We start from the raw sequence: 20558 nt of genomic DNA, 5'->3' as shown, positions 1-20558 counted from the left end.
AATGTGCAAACTCCACACAGTCGGTCGCCTGAGGCGGGAATTGAACCCGGGTCTCAGGCGCTGTGAGGCAGCAGTGCCACCGTACTATTCCTACAGCCTTCCATCTTGATTTGCTTCTAAGCAAGCAGCACCTGAGCTCACAAGAATTCACAACTGTTATTTTAGCCAATGCCCTGATTGTTATTTTGACCAATGGCCTGAGCGGATGAGATTCATGATTTAGACTGGTCCTTGTGCTGAGGTCATCGTTTTCCCTGTATGAAAACAAAACACTGGAGAAACTCTCAGATTGGACAACATCCGTGAAGAGAGAAATCTGAGTTAAAGTGTGAATTCTAATGATTCTTCAGGACTCAAAAATTCCCCTGTTTACTGAATTCCTGCTCTGGGTTAAAATCAGATCTGAAGATCCAGTTGCATTAAGAGATTCCCCTGCTTGGGAGAAAAATGTTGTTCTCCACCAATCCTACTAACTCCTTTCCTTTATAGAAATGTTTTAATCAGATAAATTTTTAGTGTGCATGCCCCGTCCTGCTACTAAATCAGCCACTTTATCCTTGATTATTGTTCTACTGAATTACAGCTTTCTCCAGTTGATCCTTTGCCAGATGGAGTTCCAAGGTTTATTTCAGAATTTCAGACGAGACCTGGATAGTACTCTGCATATTTATATGAACATTTTGAATTGATATCCCATCCCTGTTGTAATGTTGGTAATACCGGAATTTTTTTTTGTTTCAGCAACCAATGATTTATATACCTGGAAATAATCCCATTGCTGTTCTGTTTACCTGTGTTTCACTTGCAATCCTTTCTGGCAATTTCATACCCAGAGGTTGCCATTTTACACTTCGTTATGTTAAATTGATTGTTTTAAGTTACTTTGCTCTTCTGTTTTTTTTATATAATTGTTTGTTTCCTTCATGTGTCACATATCACTCCCCAACAAAACAAAAACGCCCCCTTCATCCTAATTTTGTTATTTATGAATCTTAATCAGTTTCCATCAGTACCATGAGGTTACTTTCAATTTCTTTTGCATTTCAGTTTTTACGAGCAAGTTTTTGTCTGGAATCTCATTGAACAATTTTCTGAATGTGTATGTACATGGCATTCATAAACCTTTCTCTTTCCATCTGCTTAATGACTATCAGCTATCTCTGTCAAATCAATTACACTTGACTTTTTGACAAAGTTAAAAATCACACAACACCAGGTTATAGTCCAACAGGTTTATTTGAAAGCACTAGCTTTCAGAGCGCTGCTCCTTCAGGTAGCTGTGGAGCAAGATCATAACACAAAATTTATAGCAAAAGATTACAGTGTCATGCAACTGAAACGATATATTGAACAAATCTGGATTCTTGTTTAGTCTTTTATCTTTTAGAATGGGTTACGGGCATGGTACATTGGCGAGACCAAACAGACTGTACAACAATGAATGAATGTACACCGCGCAACAATCGCCAGACAGGAGTGTTCCAGCCAGGGAACATTTCAGCGGTCAGGGACATTCAGCCTTGGACGTTTAGGTGACCATCTCCGAGGCGGACTTTGGGATACGCAGCCAAGCAGAGGCTGATAGCCAAGTTTGGTACCCATCAGGATGGCCTCAACTGGAACTTTGAATTCATGTGACACTACAGGTGACCCCACTACACTACACACACACACGCACGCACACACACACACGCACTCACTCTTTCACTCACTCACTCATTCACTCACTCACTCATTCATGCACACACACTCTCACACCCATCCATGCACACACACATGCGTGCACACACACACATCCATGCGTGTGCACACACTCTCATCCATGCATGCGCGCATACGCATCCATGCGGGCGCACACGCACACACACTCCTCCATGCACACTCTACCAAGCATGTACACATGCAAACACACTCTCTCAGGCGAACTCACACACACATGCGCTCTCTCGCTCTCTCTCTCGCGCACACACACACTCACTCACTCACTCACTCACTCATGTACACACACTCTCGCGCGCACACACATCCATGCGCGCGCGCGCACACATCCATGCGCGCGTGCACACTCATCCATGCGCACGCACACACACTCATCCATGCGCACACACACTCATCCATGCACACTCTACCAAGCATGTACACATGCAAACACACTCTCTCAGGCGAACTCTCACACACGTGCTCTCTCTCTCTCTCTCAATCACACACACATGCACGTGCATACACACAAGTCTCTCTCACACTCACACACACGCGCCGCACATACACGTGCACGCACACACATATAAGTATACGGGATGAATTTGTATTTGCAGAATCCTTCTATTTTGCTCAAACAGCATACAACCTGCAGGCTAAAATCTACGTGCAGAGGAACCTCGATTATCGAAACAACACGGGCAGGGATTATTTTGTCGGATAATCAAATGCCGGATAAAACAATTTAGCCAAGCATTGGGACCTTGTGATCTTGCCGGATAATCAAATACCGGATAAATGAGGTTCCTCTGTAACACGTTATAAATTCCTACTTTAGAAGTAGAACCAGTCTGATTCAAGATTGGGATACAGACTCTAACCTCACACCTTTAATGCATTGTCTGAGCTGAGATGTCTCCTTTTTTAAATAAAACTTTAAGTTACCTTGGCAATGTGACTGGAAAGAAGTTCTGGGATTTACATGTTAATAAACTAAAACCTGCAACCCATTCTAAAAATTGAAAGACTTAACAGCAATCTAGGTTTGTTCTATATATTGTTTCAGTTGCATGACACTGTAATCTTTTGCTATAAATTCTGTACCTTATGATCTTGCTCCACAGCTACCTGATGAAAGAGCAAGGCTCTGAAAGCTAGTGCTTCCAAATAAACCTGTTGGACTATAATTTGGTGTTGTGTGATTCTTAACTTTGTCCCCCCTAGTCCAACGCTGACACCTCCACATCTTGACTTTTTGAGAGGGAATCACTGAATGGTTTCAACACAGAATCAGGCTATTTTGTCTGATTTGTCTGTGCTGACCCTCTCAAAATCAATTTGACTAGTTCTACTGACTGCCCTGTTATTTGCTCAAAGCCGGGCAAATCTCTCTTAAATGGTTATCCAATTCCCCTTTCGAAGGGTGAAACATTTCGTAACTTCAAAATTTTGGTATTATTTTGTATTAAATGGGCTACGGAAGATATTTCTCCTGAATTCTCTATTTAATTCATTAACAAACTATCTTAGATTGGTAGAACAGCAAAATGACACAAGTTGGAAGAGAGGGTGGATAGGTAACAAATGATGATCAATGTAGGAAAATGTGAAGTGATCCATTTCTGTGGGAATGACATAGAGAGATCATGTAAAACAAGGGGTGCAATTTCAAACAAGGTGCAAGAGCAGGAGGACCTGGGTGTAAATGTCTGAGTTATTAAAAGTGGCAGGCCAGCTGGAGAGAGCAATTAACAAGCATTCAGCATCCTAGACTTTATTAATAGGCACATAGAGCAGAAGACCAAGGAGGATATGTTGAATTTGTGCAAGACAGCTGGAGATTTTTAAAAATTAGATTGATTATTGTCTGCCTCTAATTACTGTGATTCTCAAGTCATGTGCAGGCAGATCAATGAAGGATGACAGGTTTTCCTTACCTCGAGAACATTAGTGAACCAGTTGCATTTTAATCATGGTCAACAGTAGTTACGTGCTATTAGACTAGCTTTTTATTATATTCAAATACTCCATTTGCCATGGTGGGATCTGGGCACATGTCCCCAGAAATGTACCTTGGACGTTCTATGTAACTAATCCGATGACGTTATTACCACTACATCATCACCTCTCAATTGTGGATGCCACAAGTACAGACAAGAGTACATTGGAAATGGTGCTGAAGAAATGTACAAGGTTTGTTGGGGAAGACACGATTAATCTCCCAGATGTAATAGTGGCTGAAGGATCTGAACTGAAGGGAATTTATATTAGGCAGGAAATGGTGTTGGAGAGACTGTTAGGTCTGAAGGCTGATAAGTCCCCTGGACCTGATGGTCTGCATCCAGGGTACTGAAGGAGGTGACTCTAGGAATCATGGATGCATTGGTGATCATTTTCCAATGTTCTGTAGATTCAGGATCAGTTCCTGTGGATTGGAGGGTGGCTAATATTGTCCCACTTTTTAAGAAAGGAGGGAGAGAGAAAACAGAATTATAGACCAGTTAGTCTGACCTCAGTGGTGGGAAAAATGCTGGAGTCAATTGTAAAGGACGAAATTACGACACATCTGGATAGCAGTAACAGGATAGGTGAGACTAACTGGATTTGTGAAGGGGAAATCATGCTTGACTAATCTTCTGGAAATTTTTGAGGATGTAACTCTGAATATCCAGTGGATGTAGTATACGTGGACTTTCAGAAAGCTTTTGATAAAGTCCCACGTAGGAGGTTAGTGAGCAAAATTAGGGCACATAGTATTAGGGGCAAAATACTGACATGGATTGAAAATTGGTTGGCTGACAGGAAACAGAGTGGTGATAAACGGCTCCCTTTCGGAATGGCAGGTGGTGACCAGTGGTGTGCCGCAGGGATCAGTGCTGGGACCGCAGCTTTTTACAATGTACATTAATGATATAGATGAAGGTATTAAAAGTAATATTAACATTTGCTGATGACACAAAGCTGGGTGGCAGGGTGAAATGTGAGGAGGATGTTAGGAGAATACAGGGTGACCTGGACATGCTAGGTGAGTGGACGGATGCATGGCAGATGCAGTTTAATGTGGATAAATATGTGGTTATCCACTTTGGTGGTAAGAATAGGAAAGCAGATTACTACCTAAAGGGAGTCAAGTTAGGTAAAGGGGCAGTACAACGAGATCTAGGCGTTCTTGTATATCAGTCAATGAAAGCAAGCATGCAGGTACAGCAGGCAGTGAAAAAAGCTAATAGCATGCTGGCCTTCATAACAAGAGGAATTGAGTATGGAAGCAAAGAGGTCCTTCTGCAGCTGTACAGGGCCCTGGTGAGACCACACCTGGAATATTATGCGCAGTTTTGCTCTCCAAATTGAGGAAAGACATTCTGGCTATTGAGGAAGTGCAGCGTAGGTTCACAAGGTCAATTCCCGGAGTGGCAGGACTATCTTATGCTGAAAGATTGGAGCGACTGGGATTGTATACGCTTGAGTTTAGAAGGCTGAGAGGGGACCTGATTGAGACGTACAAGATTATTAAAGGATTGGACACTCTGGAGGCAGGAAGCATGTTTCCGCTGATGGGTGAGTCCTGAACCAGAGGACACAGTTTAAAAGTAAGGGCTAGGCCACTTAGAACAAAGTTGAGGAGAAACTACTTCACCCAGTGAGTGGTGGGTGTGTGGAATGCTCTGCCCCAGAAGGCTGTGGAGGCCAAGTCTCTGGATACTTTCGAGAAAGAGTTGGCTAGAGTTCTAAAGGATAGTGGAATAAAGGGTAATGGGGATAAAGCAGGAACAGGATACTGATTGAGGATGATCAGCCATGATCATAATGAATGGTGGTGCTCGCTCGAAGGGCAGAATGGCCTACTCCTGCACCTATTGTCTATTGTTGTTCTGGGGAAGAACAACTTCAGTTACCAAGATTAGAGAAGATGGGTCTCCTCAGCTTAGAGTGGAGAGCCGAAGGAGATTTGTTAATGGTTTACAAAGTCATGAGAGGCCTGGACAGAATAGATGGGGAGAAACTGCCCCTGCTCGTAGAAGAATGGAGACACATTTAGTTATTTGCAAAATAGGCAGGTACAACATGTGCAAAATAATAATCTTACACAGTAAGTGATTCAGGTCTGGAATGAGCTACCTGAAAGTATGGTGGGACAGCTTTAATTGAGACATTCAAGAGGATATAAGTTGAATACTTGAATATGAAAAATGTGCAAGGTTATGGATAAAAGGCACTAAGTTTTAATACTGGTTTGGAGAGCCATTGCTGACACAATGAACAGATTGAATAACTTCTTTCTGCACCATTATACTTCTGTGATTTAAGATCCCTAGTTTTGGATAATCCTAGAGATGAAAGCATCTCTTCTGTTCCTTTGATAAAATGGGCTGTTCTGTTAATCTCAAAGTTGTCTTGTTCCTCATGACAACTTAGATACTTTAAAACATTTCACCGAAATGTTGTTAGTGCCTGTCCCTTTAAATATTTGTTATTTTCATCCTTGAAGCAGCTGTGCAGTTAGGCCACTGCTCATGTGGAAGCAATCGGAAACCTAACTTGTGCACTTCATTTGTACCCTGTAAATTGAGCCTCTCCTCTGAAGTTTGTGCTAATTGCCAAGTCTTGTTAAGCTGTTTCTTACATAGGATGTCTACTTGTTCTTACTTTGACTGTCAGGGACCACAAATTGACGGGACTCTTCATTTAGACAGACAAGATCATAGTTATGTGTATGTTGCAGCTGAGATCTAACTGCTAGTACTATGTAATTTAAACTAAAACAGGTGTACATATTTGGAAAGATCACTGTGGGGGGGAGGGAGAAAACAGTTATTTTACATTTTATTGTGAATTGCCTTTTTTTCAACCCCTTTTAAAAATTGCAAGCTCATATCTGAAACAGGCAATTCAATTTATTCAATTTTTGAACATCTAAACATCTTTTAAATCTAAAAAGAGCCTACATTGATTATAATTAATATTAGGTACTATGGTTCATTAGCTAGCCAATGATGGTATTTTTTCAGTTGTAGTTTTAGTATCACACCATTGTCTTTTCACACTGTCTCCCTACCAGTAACCTTCCTCCTTTTGACCATTTTCTATCTCATTAACTCTTGTCTGCTCTTTTCCCTTCCCCTTTCATTCTCATCTCTCCTCACCACCTGTTCTCCCTACTTTCCCTCCCACATCTCCTCCTCTTCCTCCCAATCCTTAACCTCTTGTCCCACTCGCTTTTCCTTTCTCCATTTACTTTTTTTGTTCTTTCCTTCCCACATCCTTTTGTTCCCGTTGCTGCTCCTTCCTCCTCCGTTTTCCCTCCTTACCTCCTCCCCACTTCCATACCCTCCCCTGAATTGACTCTGCAATTGGGCATGAAGCTCCTGTTAATTTTCTGTCCAATGTAAGTTGAACAATGTAAATGCACAGATCTTTAGACCATTGCTGAATCCAGAAGTGCAACAATTTGTACTGACTAAATTGTTTAACTTTAACTGTTAGAATTCAATATTGCTGTAATTTAAAAATAAACCTATGAATCTAAATCAAGCTGAGAATTAGGCTCTATCTCACTGTGGTACCGTTTGTAGAGTTTAAAACGGAGCTTTCCTCAGGTTGAGCTTTCTACAGCACAGTTTTCAGTTCTGTACCCATACTTAAATCTAGTGAACAGTGATGGACAGAAGAGAAAATCTGACTGGGCAAAACTCTGTTGTTCCTGTGTAAAATTCAGACCTATAAGGGTGGATTATTAGGAGGCAGCTTCAACTTTGTTTGATTTTATTTTCTTTCTTTTTTAATTTCTTATGCTGCATATTGACCAGGATTTTTCTTTGTCTTTTTGTCTTGTTTATTCGTTCTCCAGTCTGACCAGGTACAGGTCACCCCCAGCCCCAGTGTATGTATTATTATTTCATTTTCTGCTATATTCCTTTTGCATGCTTTCATACTGCTTGTGGGTGGTACACTCAGATTATTTAAATTCAGATAATCCAATGTACAGCTGTATACAATGTAATCATTTAACTGCCGCATGATTGTAAACAAGCTTAGCTATCAGTGGAGTGATGGTAATCAGAGGTGTACCAAAGCACTGTGCTTTAAGTATGTGGTATATTTGACACAGTAACCTTGTGTTTCCTTTCTTTTGCCTCAAAGTACTTTGTTCAAATCTCTCATTTCTAAGAGCGAGGACGGGGGTGTCAGTGCGGCTGCTGGCCTTGTTGTAAATTGACCACATGTATGATGGCACATCTGCCATGTGACTTCCCTCACAATGGTACATCTGCCACATGACCAGTTACACTGGATGAAGAGAAATGAAGACATGATCTGCAGCCTGTGTTTCAAGCTCCCTCCTCCTTGTTCTGTCTGTCATGCATTGGCTTCCTTTTTATCTGTCTTTTTGATTTTAGAATTTCTTTTATATAAAAGAGCAATTGGCTGCAACTACCCATACTAATTATGCTGGATACTTATTTGGTTAATGGCATGATATAACTTTGTAATTTGGGGACTGGACCCTTCAAAACAACCCATCTAGAATTTGATTGTAATTAAGCCATTTTCCAAAATGTAAGTAGGAAAGAGATCGATCAGTGGTGGATAAGAGTTGAAAACACTGTTTCAGGGTTCTGTACTCAGTCTCTATGAAATTCTGGTGTTTTAAATTTACCATATCTTGTTATTGTTAAGCTAAATAATAAATGGCTAGATTCTGATAAACTATTACAACCTACCTATGTTAGGAGAAGATTTTTGCAAGGCTGTTTGTTGGATCTGGCCATCATTCTGCTGAAGTTAGTGTTTAAATCTAACTACAGATTAAAATTATTATTGAAGCAAAAATGATTTAGAAGTGATTTATTTGGATATAAGTTGCTTTTTATTTTGATGTTGAGATTCTGATTTCATTTATTTTAATTTGTTCCTGCTGATCAGCTCAGCACAATTATTTGAAGGTTAGCCTTTGCTGACAATAATTCCTTAAAATGAAATGTGCAAGGTGCATTGACATAATTCTAAAACAAGAATAATTAAAGACGAGGTTATAAATTAATTGGATACTCTTAATTGTTCAGTTTCACTCTGAGTTATTTCCTATGATTTTGGAATGAAATCCTTTGTTATTTCAATCCATGTGCTTTGATGGGATGTACAGGGTTTTCCCTAATGCTTCTCCAGACCACATGCAATATTGGATTAAAAAGTGTTTTTTTTTGTTTTGGAAGTTGTATTAGCTGGATGATTGAACCTTACAGAGCCAATCCTGGCCTTAATGTAATTTAAATCTGATTTGGTCTTATTGCATGTTTGCAATCAGGTAACTAATAGCCATATCTATAATAACCTAGTTAAAAAAAAAAAATCACACAACACCAGGTTATAGTCCAACAGGTTTATTTGGAAGCACTGGCTTTCAAAGCGCAGCTCCTTCATCAGGTGGTGGATGACAACTACCTGATGAAGGAGCAGTGCTCCGAAAGCTAATGCTTCCAACTAAATCTGTTGGACTATAATCTGGTGTTGTGTGATTTTTAACTTTGTCCACCCCAGTCCCACACCATCACCTCCAAAGCATGACTATATTAACCTAATATCACATTTTGATACCCTCGGAAAGAATTTTGATAGATATCCTCTAGTTATGTTGTCAGAGAGAAAGAGGATTGGAACAGTACAAGTGATGCTAGGACTATTGGAACACAAATCAAAAACAAAAAGATTGGGGAAGCAGAGTGGCTTTAAAGATTAAAACGTTTTAGAAGAAGGTGAAGAATTGGAGCATTCAAACATTTAATTGGAAATTGAATTAGTAACAGGTCAGGAAGGCGGTGCCGGGCTGGAGGGATCCGGCTGAGACAAGGTGGGGGGAGGGGGGATGAAGAAACTGGTGAAGTCATTTTGTTTTAGAAGAATGTGAAGAATTGGAGCATTCAAACATTTAATTGGAAATTGAATTAGTAATATACAAAGCACTTAAATAGCTGATAAATCCTAACTCTGTAATTTTGATTTTTCTTGTACAGGTGGTCACTACTATCTAAAACTTGAATGTCCCTCCCACCTCTTAGTGAATGTGCATACTTGTGCATAAATTGTTGGAATGTAGTCCTCATCATGAAAACAAAATTAATCTTGCCCTCTCCTCTCCATGTCGAGATTTCTAATAAATGTTTGTGTAAAATTTAATCCTGTAGCAGTATTAAGTGATTCCTTCTAATCAAGCACTCCAATGACAATACAGCAGACTCACTGGTTCAGTGAATATCTGAACCATGTAGTCTGTTGTAAGTGCTGGGTTGCAACAACTGTGTCCCTGGGTTTGATCTGCAAGGTGGAAACATTGTCCTGGTGTCTCGCTCCTTCGATTGCAGAAGATTGCTACTGAGAAGTGTCATTGTGTGGATGCCAGGTGAAGAGGGAATGGGTTCAGCTATTCAGTCCTTTGTGATTTAGTAACCTCCTCGTGTTGGACACTGAGAGAGGACAATGGCTATTGTGATTGGAGCTCCAGAAGTCAAATTATATCCAGGGACTTGAGTTAGTGCTTTTGGGAATGAAGAAGCAGGGGCAATGTTGCCTAGTTTTGTTTTTAAAATGAGTAATCTGTTTTGGGGGAGCGATGTTAAATTTTAAGATGTGGTCTCAATACTGCTCGTACATAAAGCCAGATGTGGTTATCTGTGTTACAGAATGCTAGCATTCAGTGGACTGTGCACAGAGAGCCTGGATAGAGACTTATACCACTGCATTTTGTCCAGTGAATTCCCAGACTCAGTCCATGTGCTGTTTCTTTCCATTTTGGGTGGAACGTATTGGATGGGAGGAAAATAGAACGTAACTCAAATCAGATAAATATTCTTTCGTGCATTTCCCAATATTGGATGACTGAGTTGAATCAACTGTGGCCTTTAAAGAGGTCACTGATGGTTTTCTGATCCTGGGAAAGAAATGCAAAGAAAGAGAACTGTGGAGGGAACAGTAGCAATCAGATAATAATTCTAACTTGGTATTAGTTGTTTTAAAATCTAGTGATGTGTTTCAGATAATTATGTTTTCTAAAACTCTTCTTGGGCAGTGGATGAAAAATATCCTGAAATCTAGTTGCAGATTCTAGGAGTGAGTGTTACAGAGACTGAATCATCAAACCAACAGATTCACACTAATGGACCTGATGTATGTTTGTGAATGAAGTAATTAATTCTGCAGCTTATCCGAACCAGGGTATTCATTTCTGCAGAATTACACACTTGTGCTACAATGTTATGACAATATATATCCTGTAATTTCAATCCTGTTTTTTTTTGTTTGTTTGTGTTTGCCTTTTGTTTTCTTTTCTCCTTTAGCCTCCGGCCAAATTCCTCTTACCAGAGATGAGAGTATCTGATGTTGGAAAGAAATGTGTAGTCATCGACTTAGATGAAACCTTAGTACATAGTTCCTTTAAGGTACTGCAAGTTCTTTGTTTATTCTTTGTGTTCTTCTTTAACTCAAGTATCTTTTTCAGTTAAAGCATACAAATCCACATTGTCAATCTTAATTCTGTTTTGAGGCGGAGATGAAATGCATGAGAAGTAATTAAGAGCATGTCACTAAAATAGAGATTGCCAAATTTATTTTAGCATGATACTTTAATATTTTAAAATGTTTAGACTGTTCAAAATGGTCAGAATCTTATTTTGGTAACTTCACTACACTCATGTGAGGATAGTATTCTCAATGGGCAAGTTGGGAAGAATCAGATGGAGAAACATTTGAAGGTAGACTTGAAAAGGACAACTTTTATGAATATTTGGGGAAAGAGCAGGAAAGAGTGGGAAATTTGAAAAGTTCTTTCCATTTCCAAGAGGTAGCTCAGGATGGGCTGAATGGTCTCCTGTGCCATATAAAATTGTAGGCTACTTTAGATTAGATTAGATTAGATTAGAAGGACAACTTTTATGAATACTTGGGGAAAGAGCAGGAAAGAGTGGGAAATTTGAAAAGTTCTTTCCATTTCCAAGAGGTAGCTCAGGATGGGCTGAATGGTCTCCTTCTGTGCCATATAAAATTGTAGGCTACTTGAATGACTTCACCTTTAAACCCTAATGTCTGAAAAGACTTTTGCCTATTGGTTAATACTAATGTCTTTGGACCTGCATTCAAATTCAGCCCGTACACAAGAGTAATATGAAAATGCTGCTTTGCTTTTGGGGATAATGTCTGGGATGTACCTCATACAGGCCCTAGCAAAGTTGGGTGTGTATTACAGCTCCAAAATATTTTGAATTCAAACTTGTATTCAGGAGGCCAACACAATGGATTGTGCTGGCAATGAAACATGGAGAGTCATCATCTGGGGCTTTTCATTGATGATACAAAAGTAATGGGCACTCTACTTTTATGTCTGGCTTTTCCAGATGTGACTGGGAAGTGCTTAACTACTTTGTTTGACATTGTCATTTGCTTGACTTCAAGCATTTCCATTCTCCAGTACTTAGCTATTTCTGAATTGACAGTGTAAAAGGAAATCACCAGAAAGGGAAGACCTCTACTTAAACAAAAGATTTCATTCAGTTTCCTTTGTCCTGCAAAAGGGCTGTTCATGCAATATCAGTTGACCACCAGCTAGCAATTGGAAAGAATTGAAATAAAATAAACCCTTGCTCACAATAATGACATGTGCTTGCCTGGGTTTCAGGGCACCTGTTCTCTCATTTATTATGTGATAACTGAATTTAAATACAGAATGATACCCAGTTGTGTTAAGATTTAAAGTTCTTACGGTGAGGGCAGTAAATTAGTGATGTTGGTAATGAGTATTTGGCTGTAGAGTGAAGATACTCCAGCTTGCACGCTCAGGTCACTTGCTTTCAATGGGTAATTGTTATTGCAATACAGAACTGTTTACTTTCACCATGTGCTTCATGAAGAATTCATTTTGTTGGCAGTAAAACTAAACTTGGGCATTGGTAAGTTAAGATCTTGGATGACTGAAATAAACTAAGGCTTCTGTTTGATACTGACAAATGTCAGGTTGTAACAATAAGTGGATAGATTCATGTGGCAAGTTTGTTTTGATGTGACGAATAAAATGTGGCATTTGACTTTTTCTTCCTTACTCCTACCCCTTCTCTCCTGCAAGCAGTGATAGGCTTTTATGGGTTATAGAAAATGTCCTGAAAAATGGATATTATGACAGGAAGGCTATCAAAGTGTCACTTTTTTTTATCCATTTCTGGGATCTGGGCTTTATTGACTGGACCATCATTCATTGCCCACCCCTAGTTGCCCCTGAAACTGCCTTCTGGACTGCTGTGGTCCATTTGATGTCACACAATGCTGTTAGGCAGGGAGTTGAAATCAGTGACAATTCTTGATGTAACAACAAATTTTGGAAGATGATCATGACAAGCACACTTAAAATTGACCCCATTGTTCAATCTCATTTGTGATCCCTTTAGGTGAAATGTAGGAGCTATAAACACAGAAAACCCAGAATGTCTAGGCATATATAGGTTTGGATAAGATAGCAAAGGGAGCAAATTTACTGAGACCTTTGTGGAGAGTACAAAGTGCAGGGGAGAATCTCAAGAAAGCAATTAGAAGAGCAAACAGGGCCATGGAAGAACAACGGCAGGTAAAATTAAGAAGAACTCCAAAATATTCTGTAAGTATACTAAAGGCATGTGGAAAAGAGTAGGGGCCATTAGGAACCAAGGGGAGATCTGTGCATGGAGCCAGAGGACATTGGAAGGGTGTTAAATAAGTACAGTTGGTTCTGACATAACGTGATAGTTCCGTTTTTGTGCGAGCTTGCATTATAAGAAAATATTGTAATAGCCGCACTGTTGAAACTAAGTGCTGGAATCACGTTACGGCCAATACAGATTAGGAAAGTTTGTGTTCTACAAATAATGATCTAAATTCTCCAATCATGTTAAAGCCAATTTGGATTGAAGAAACACACGTTTTAGCAAAACTGTACTTAACTTCTGTCTTCACTCAGGAGGAATAGGATGCAGGTACAAAGTTTGGGGAGGAGGACTGAGATTCTTCAGCAGTTTGTCATAAAGAGTAAGGAAGTATTGAAGGTTTCAGCAGGTTTGGAGGTGGACAGAACCCCAGGTCTGGATCACTTGTATCCCACGGTACTGTGGGAGGAAATTGCTAAGGCTCTGACTAAACTTATAATTCCTTTCTGGCCATAAGGCAGGTGCCATTGGATGAGAAGACAGCTAATGTGGTTCCACTTTTCAAGACGAGTTAAAGATTTAACCAAAGAATTACAGATCAGTGATAGGGAAACTGTTGGAGAATATTCTGAAGGATAGTATTATTCTCGACTTAGAAAAATAAAGGCCAATCAGGAATAGTCAGCGTGGCTTGGTCAGACACGTTTGATTTGTATCTTTTAAGGTGATGATCAGGCATATGTCATAGAATCCCTGTAGGATAGGTGGAGGCCATTTGAGTCTGCACAGACCCTCTGAAAAGCATCTCATCCAGACCACCCTGTGTCGATAGAGTCACATTTACCATGGCTATTAAACCTTGCATGGACATCCCATGGCCAATCCACCTAGGGGTTGAACAGGGTGGATAAAAAGCAGCTTGTTCCCCTTTGTTGTTTTGAATAACAAGGGGGCATAATTTTAAAGCAAAGGGCAAGGGTTTTAGATGGATTTGTGGGAAAAAATTTTTACTCAGGGAAGTAGCAGTGGTGGGAAATCTTACAACTAAAACTACATAAAAAGGACAACAATCTTTTCAAATGCCATGATATTCAAGGCTTTGGATCAAGTGCTAGAAAGTGGACTAGATTAGGTAGGTTGGTGCAGACTTACTGGGCTGAAGAGTCTCTTCGGTGCTCTATGACTGAAGAAGTCCCTCTCATAAACCAGCAGAGATGTGTAGCTGGGAAGCGTTACAAATAGTGAATCGAACTGAGAACTGCTGAGGCCAGATTCAGTGCTGATGCACTTAGGGTGGCTCGCTGTGGGCAAGAAATGAAAAAGAAAGACTTGCATTTTCTATAGTAGTTACTTTAGTTGTCATGTTTCCTGCTTTACAAATTGTGCACAGTAAGTTCCCACATAAATGAACAGATGACCTTACTTTCACTGATGCTCGGTGAGGGATCAGTATTGACCAAGACACCAGGGAATTCTATTCCTTTTCTTTGCACCGGTGACGTGAGAAATTTAACATTGAGCTGAGAGGCAGATAGAGCTTTGGATTGACATTTCAGCCTCGATTTCACTACACATGTCAGAGTTTGTGCTTTAGTCTCTGGAGTGAACTTTTGCCCACAGTATTCTGATTTAGAGGCAAGAATCATTGAGCCAAACTGATATCTTAATGTCCATCCTTGATAAGTTCATTTCATTGGTTGCATTATATTAAATCCCTTGACCATTTTCCGTCTCCACTCATCACTGCAATTTGTTCCACAGAATTTGCAGCATAGAAACTGATCAATCGTCCCAACTAGTCTTTGGCAGTGTTTTATGCTATATAAAAGCCTCCTTTCATCCGTCTTAATCTAATCCTATAAATACATCTTTATATTCCTCATGAACATCTATGACCACTCCATGTAGTGGAAGTGGAATATGGACTCATGCCTCTGATGTATGAAGTGCACAGACTTTGCAGTCTCAGACATGCTGTTTTTAGGAATGATGCCATGTTGAAGACCATTTTAGCTTTAGAAACCTGGCATGAGCAGTCTTCATTCATGAACCTTTGCAGACACCACATTCATATTTTTATCCTTTAAAGCTTCCGTTCCTTAAAACATCCAGCTACCTTTGATTGTGGAGCTCAAAGGTGTATAGTCTGGAACAAGGGAGACTATTCAGCCTGTTTCAGCATTCAGTTAGATTAATTACTAATATGTATCTCCTCTTTATTTATCTGCTTTGGTTCCATATCCCTTAATGTCCTTGCATAACAAAAATTTATGAAATACATTTTAAACATTTTCTATTAGATTTCTAATCTCAATTATTTTGGGGAATAGGTTCAATATTTCCACTGTATAAAGAGGCATTTCCTGACAAGCCCTGAATGGCCTAGCTCTAATTTTAAGATTATATTCCCTCTTGTTCAGGATAGCCCCATGAGAGGAAATAGTTTCTCTTTATCTCCCCTACCAAATAATTATCCACATCACTCAAAGCAACAAGTTCTATAATATTGAGCAAGTCACACTGATGAAATAAAATTACTTCCAATGCTTCCGTGGTGTTGGAAACTCAGCCCACGCAATCTGACTGAACGCCCTTCCTTTTAAGCATTTAGCTTAAAATATTGTTATGTGAAAATCCTGCAGAATTGGCTATTTTCCAGCTATGTACCATAGAGCCTGCTTACTTCTGCTCTTGTATGGAGCGCCCTCACATGGTTTCTCATTCATAGCAGCAGTTCAGTTTTTATTTCGCGTGGCCAGTGCTGTCATAACCACACAATCTGCACTTTGGAAAATTACACATGTTTGGTCAGTCTTTTGTTTACTTGGCAGTTCAGCTGTATTGGTGCACTGATGCATGTTATCATATGTGCAGGATCCAAAGTTCCATTTCTACTGTTTGAACTTGTTTATGCAACTAAAAGAACTGTGAAATGAAACTTTTATAGAAAATGTGCAGCACAGGAACAGGCTGTTCAGCCAAACTGATCTGCATTGGTGCTTGTGCTGTACACCAATCTCTTCCCAACCTAATGCCTAATCCTATCAATATTTCCTTCTAATTTTTCACTTCCATATACTTAATTAATTTCCCCTGAAGAGGTGTCTATGCTATTTTTGTTTATCACTCCAGGTGGTGGTAGTGCATTGTACATTCCAGCCATTCTATGGGTGAAAATCTTTCTTCTGAATTCCTTTTAGATTTGTTAGTGACTGCCTTTATATTTATGGCTTCAAGTTTGGTTTTCCCTGAAAGTGGAGCTATCTTCTCACCCTCTATCCTGTTGAATCATTCATACTTTGTGAAGACTGAAGTTTGCACAGCAATTTGTTCTCCTTCTGCCCATCAATCCTGCCCTCTACTGGTAAAATCAGTGAGTAAGTCATTCTCACAGATCCAGTAAGCAAATGTCTGACCCTCTTTATTCAGTTGGCAGCTCCTTCAAAAGGTATGAGAGTTTGAATCCTGCTGTGATTTGAGTCTTAGCTAGGCTTATCCTCCTCTGTGGTACTGTGGGAGTGCTGAATCACCAGAAATGTTGTCTCAGTTAGACTGAGACCTGATTGAATGGACCTCCATACTGCTACCTCCTCTCCAGAAAACCGTGCCCCCCCCCACCACACACACACACACACACACACACACACACAAGCAGAGAGTACTTTGATGTCTTGACCAACATTCACCCTGCAAATAAGTCATTTTTTTAAAAAAAAAAGACCTCTGTAACACTTTATTCACTTTGTGTTTGGGATGCAGGGGATGCTGTCAAAGTGTACAAGGTAGGTTAGCAGCCAATACAGTAAGTAGATAGCATTGAAATACGAATCAGCCATGATTTTCCAGAATGGTAGAAGGTTCTTGTGGCACAGAAGGTCTATGTCCAGATCCCACCTGCAGAGATGTGTTATCACATAAAATCTTTTTGAATGGTGCGAACTGGCCCAATAAGCTGAATGGCCTTGATACTGTGTTTCTCATTTGTGTACCGATCCTTAGTTATTCTGAGAGGTTGGTGGAGGACAACACTGCAGACTAGTAGAAATTTTATAAGGATGATGCCAGAGTTGAGAAGTTAGACCAATTAGGACATATTACGTAGGCTATGGCTCCTAGAAAAGAGGAAGTTGAACTGTGACCTTTTAAAATTTTAAAAGGGTTTGATGGTGTAGATATAGAGAAGATGTTTCTGCTCGTGGAGAGACCAGTGCAAGGAGTCATTTGGAGAAGTGTCTTTATTTAGACGATGTCTTGAAGGTGGAATTTGCCACCACATGGAGGAGGTGAGGTGAATAGTATAATACATTTAAGGATAATCTGGAAAAGCACAGGAGGGAGAAAGGAATAGAAGGGTTAAGTAGGAGTCAGATGCAGTGAATGCTGGAGAAACACAACAGGGTTGGCAGCATCTGTGGCAAGAGATAGAGTTCATTGTGGTCTCAAACTTTAACTCAGTTTCTCTCTCCACAGATGCTGTCAGATATGTTGAGTTTCTTGAGCATTCTATTTTTGTTTCAGATTCACAGCATTTTCAGTATCTTGCTTTTATTTGGGGGTCAAATAAGAGGTGTGGTACTCTGGCCAAACAAAGCACAATGCACAAAATAAATCTCAGCGGATCCAGTTCTGGCCACTGCACTTGAGGAAGTATGCTTCAGAAAGACAGTGCAGAAAAATTTGAGAATGGTTCAAGGAATGAAGGAGTTGAATTAACTGGGTAGATTAGAGAAGCTGGATTTGTTCTCTGTGTTGAGGTTTGATTGAGATGTTGCATGTTAAGAAATCTGGACAAAGAAGATGGAGAGTAACAGATATAGGATTGTTATTCAACGTGCAAGAGGAAAAGCAGGAGACTGGTCAACGGTAATGACACTCGTTTGAAGAGTTGGTACAGATATGATGCACTGAATGGCCTGCTTTTGTGCCTTTAAATGGTCTGGGAATCTCTGAGCAATTCATCTTGGCAGAAGGGTTCAGAACTAACGGACACTGATATAAATTGATATAAAGATTCAAAACTACAATAGGGAAACTTTTGTTTGTAATCTAAGGAGTGCTTAGAATCTGGAATTTGTTTCCTGGGAGTCTGGTGGAGGCAGGTTCAGTTCAGGCTTTCAAAAGGAAATTGAATAAACACTCACTGAGGGGAAAAGTGCAAGTTTGAGAGAAAAGGGCAGACTTATTGGATTGATCATTCAGAGAGCTTGAATGGATTTAATGTACAAAATTGCCTCCAATTGTTCAGATCCATTCAATGATCTTTTTTAAAAATTCTGAATGGCCTGTTTGGTGCTGTAATTACTAAATAATTGGGGTGTTAGGGATAAATGGGATGTTCGAGTTTGAGTTTATAACTTGTTCATATAAATGTCTCTGGCTCGGCCAGCATTTATTGTCCATCTCGAATTGCCCAGAGAGCAGTTAAGAGTCGGCCACATTACTGTGGGTCTGAAGTTGTACGTAGGCCAGACCATGTAAGGACAGCAGATTTCCTTCTCTAAAAAACATTTGTGATCTAAATGATTTTCTCAACAATCAGCAGTGGTCTTTTTATTGGGTTCGAATCTCACCATCTGCTATGGTGGGATTGAAATCCATGACCTGAACATTAGTTTGAGAATCTGGATTGCGCTAGTCCAGTGACATTGTCAGCCACCTCTAAGAGAGGAGAGAGCTCACTTGGTGAAAATGGGTGGTCAGGTAGTGGGAGAAATCTGAAAATGTGGTTAAGCTTCAAACCTCCTGCTGTTGAACGCTCATCTACTGGACTCGCTGCTCAACCATGGATCTTATAGGAGGGAAAGGACTTTGACGCTGTAGCTCAGTACAAACCAGTATCTGCAGCAGACACAGGCATAACCACATAGTACCATGGGATGCATGATAATAGCTTGATCTGGAGAAAATGGTTAACTTCAATTTAGTTTTCTGTTGCCAGTTGAATTACAGGCACGAAGGATGCACAGTGAATGAATTAGAACACATTCAACAAAATGCCCTAACTTTATAATTTTGTGTGCAGAAATTTAGATTAGAAATAATCATTGATGCTGTAACATTTTGTTTCTCAGGTTCAAATCATCTCTGTGAAATTAATAGAAATAAAAGTCCACTACACACAGTTTAAATTATATGTTTGCAGTTAAACTGTGCTAACAGAATTAGAATTTGCACATTTAATCATGCTGTATATTGACTGCCTTCTGTTTATTTACAGCCTATTAACAATGCTGATTTCATTGTTCCTGTTGAGATAGATGGGACTGTTCACCAGGTAAGAAATCCTATTGTAAACAGTGTTATCCTTGTTCGTGCAAAGGGATCAAATGTCAGAGGGACCAGGGCTCGTGTTTGGTTAAGCTGGTCATCACGTTCAGAAATCAAGCTGTTCACATAAGATCAATGATGTGGAAGTCGCATTGAAGAATCATGAGTAACGAAAGAATTGAAGGGGGTACAGAGGGGTGAGATATGGAAATAGAAAAACCCGTGAAGTGAAGTGACTAAGTAAAGGGTGAAGGATGGAGTTGGTAATTACTGGTTGCAACAGCTGTTTGTGCAATTAGTTTAGATTAAAATGGGGATTGCTTAGTAATTGTGCAGAAATGACAGAATTGTGCAAGAAATCAGAGATCTGATGCCGCACAGCAGACATCTAAGGTCACTGGAGTTATGAGGATTGCTTGGAAGGTTCTCTCACCACTCTCTTTCTCTCGCCACTACCAAGCATCACACCACTACTGCAAACATGGCAATTGCACTGTGATTAGACACTCAAACCATGCACATGATTCACAGCTCAGGCCAGCATACGTTTCTTTGGTTAACTAGTTAGATCAGATCAACAACTCATTTACATAGTGCCTTTAGTATAGTGAGATATCCCAAGGAGTTTCCCAAAAGCACCAGAAGACAAAACTCCACATTGATATAATGCGATGATGGGTCAAGTTGGTCAAAGAGTTAAATTTTTATACAATGTTTGAAACAAGGAGAGATACACTGGGTGAGAATATGCCAGAACTTAAAACCTGAGCAGCTGAAGCCAGGGCTGTCACTGGGGAATGACTGAAATCTGGGAGGTGCAGTTAAGGGTGAATGCCAGAATTATTTGATGATCATAGGACTGAACAAAATTAGAGGTAGGAATTGAGAGGCCATGGAAGCAGTTGAAAGTGAGGATGAAAATTTAAAATGAAT

At 39.9% G+C, this 20558-nt stretch overlaps 1 protein-coding gene across 4 annotated transcripts in view; it reads left to right on the top strand.

Annotated features, from left to right (window-relative positions):
• The window catches only part of ctdspla (CTD (carboxy-terminal domain, RNA polymerase II, polypeptide A) small phosphatase-like a), a 269437-nt gene that overhangs the window by 192434 nt on the left and 56445 nt on the right, over positions 1-20558 (top strand). For 3 of the 4 annotated variants that reach the window (XR_006311761.1, XM_043690860.1, XM_043690861.1), the window contains exons 3-5: positions 7547-7579; positions 11031-11132; positions 19576-19632. Coding sequence is in view for 2 of the 4 variants with exons in the window: in XM_043690860.1 (XP_043546795.1) it covers positions 7547-7579; positions 11031-11132; positions 19576-19632 (192 nt within the window). In the remaining 2 variants the exon portion in view is untranslated. The remainder of the gene's footprint in view (positions 1-7546; positions 7580-11030; positions 11133-19575; positions 19633-20558) is intronic. The other variant, XR_006311762.1, reaches the window with a different exon arrangement.

The sequence above is a fragment of the Chiloscyllium plagiosum genome, chromosome 5 (genome assembly GCF_004010195.1).
Source record: "Chiloscyllium plagiosum isolate BGI_BamShark_2017 chromosome 5, ASM401019v2, whole genome shotgun sequence".
NCBI classification, from domain to species: domain Eukaryota; kingdom Metazoa; phylum Chordata; class Chondrichthyes; order Orectolobiformes; family Hemiscylliidae; genus Chiloscyllium; species Chiloscyllium plagiosum.
This window is presented reverse-complemented; position numbering and strand designations above follow the sequence as displayed.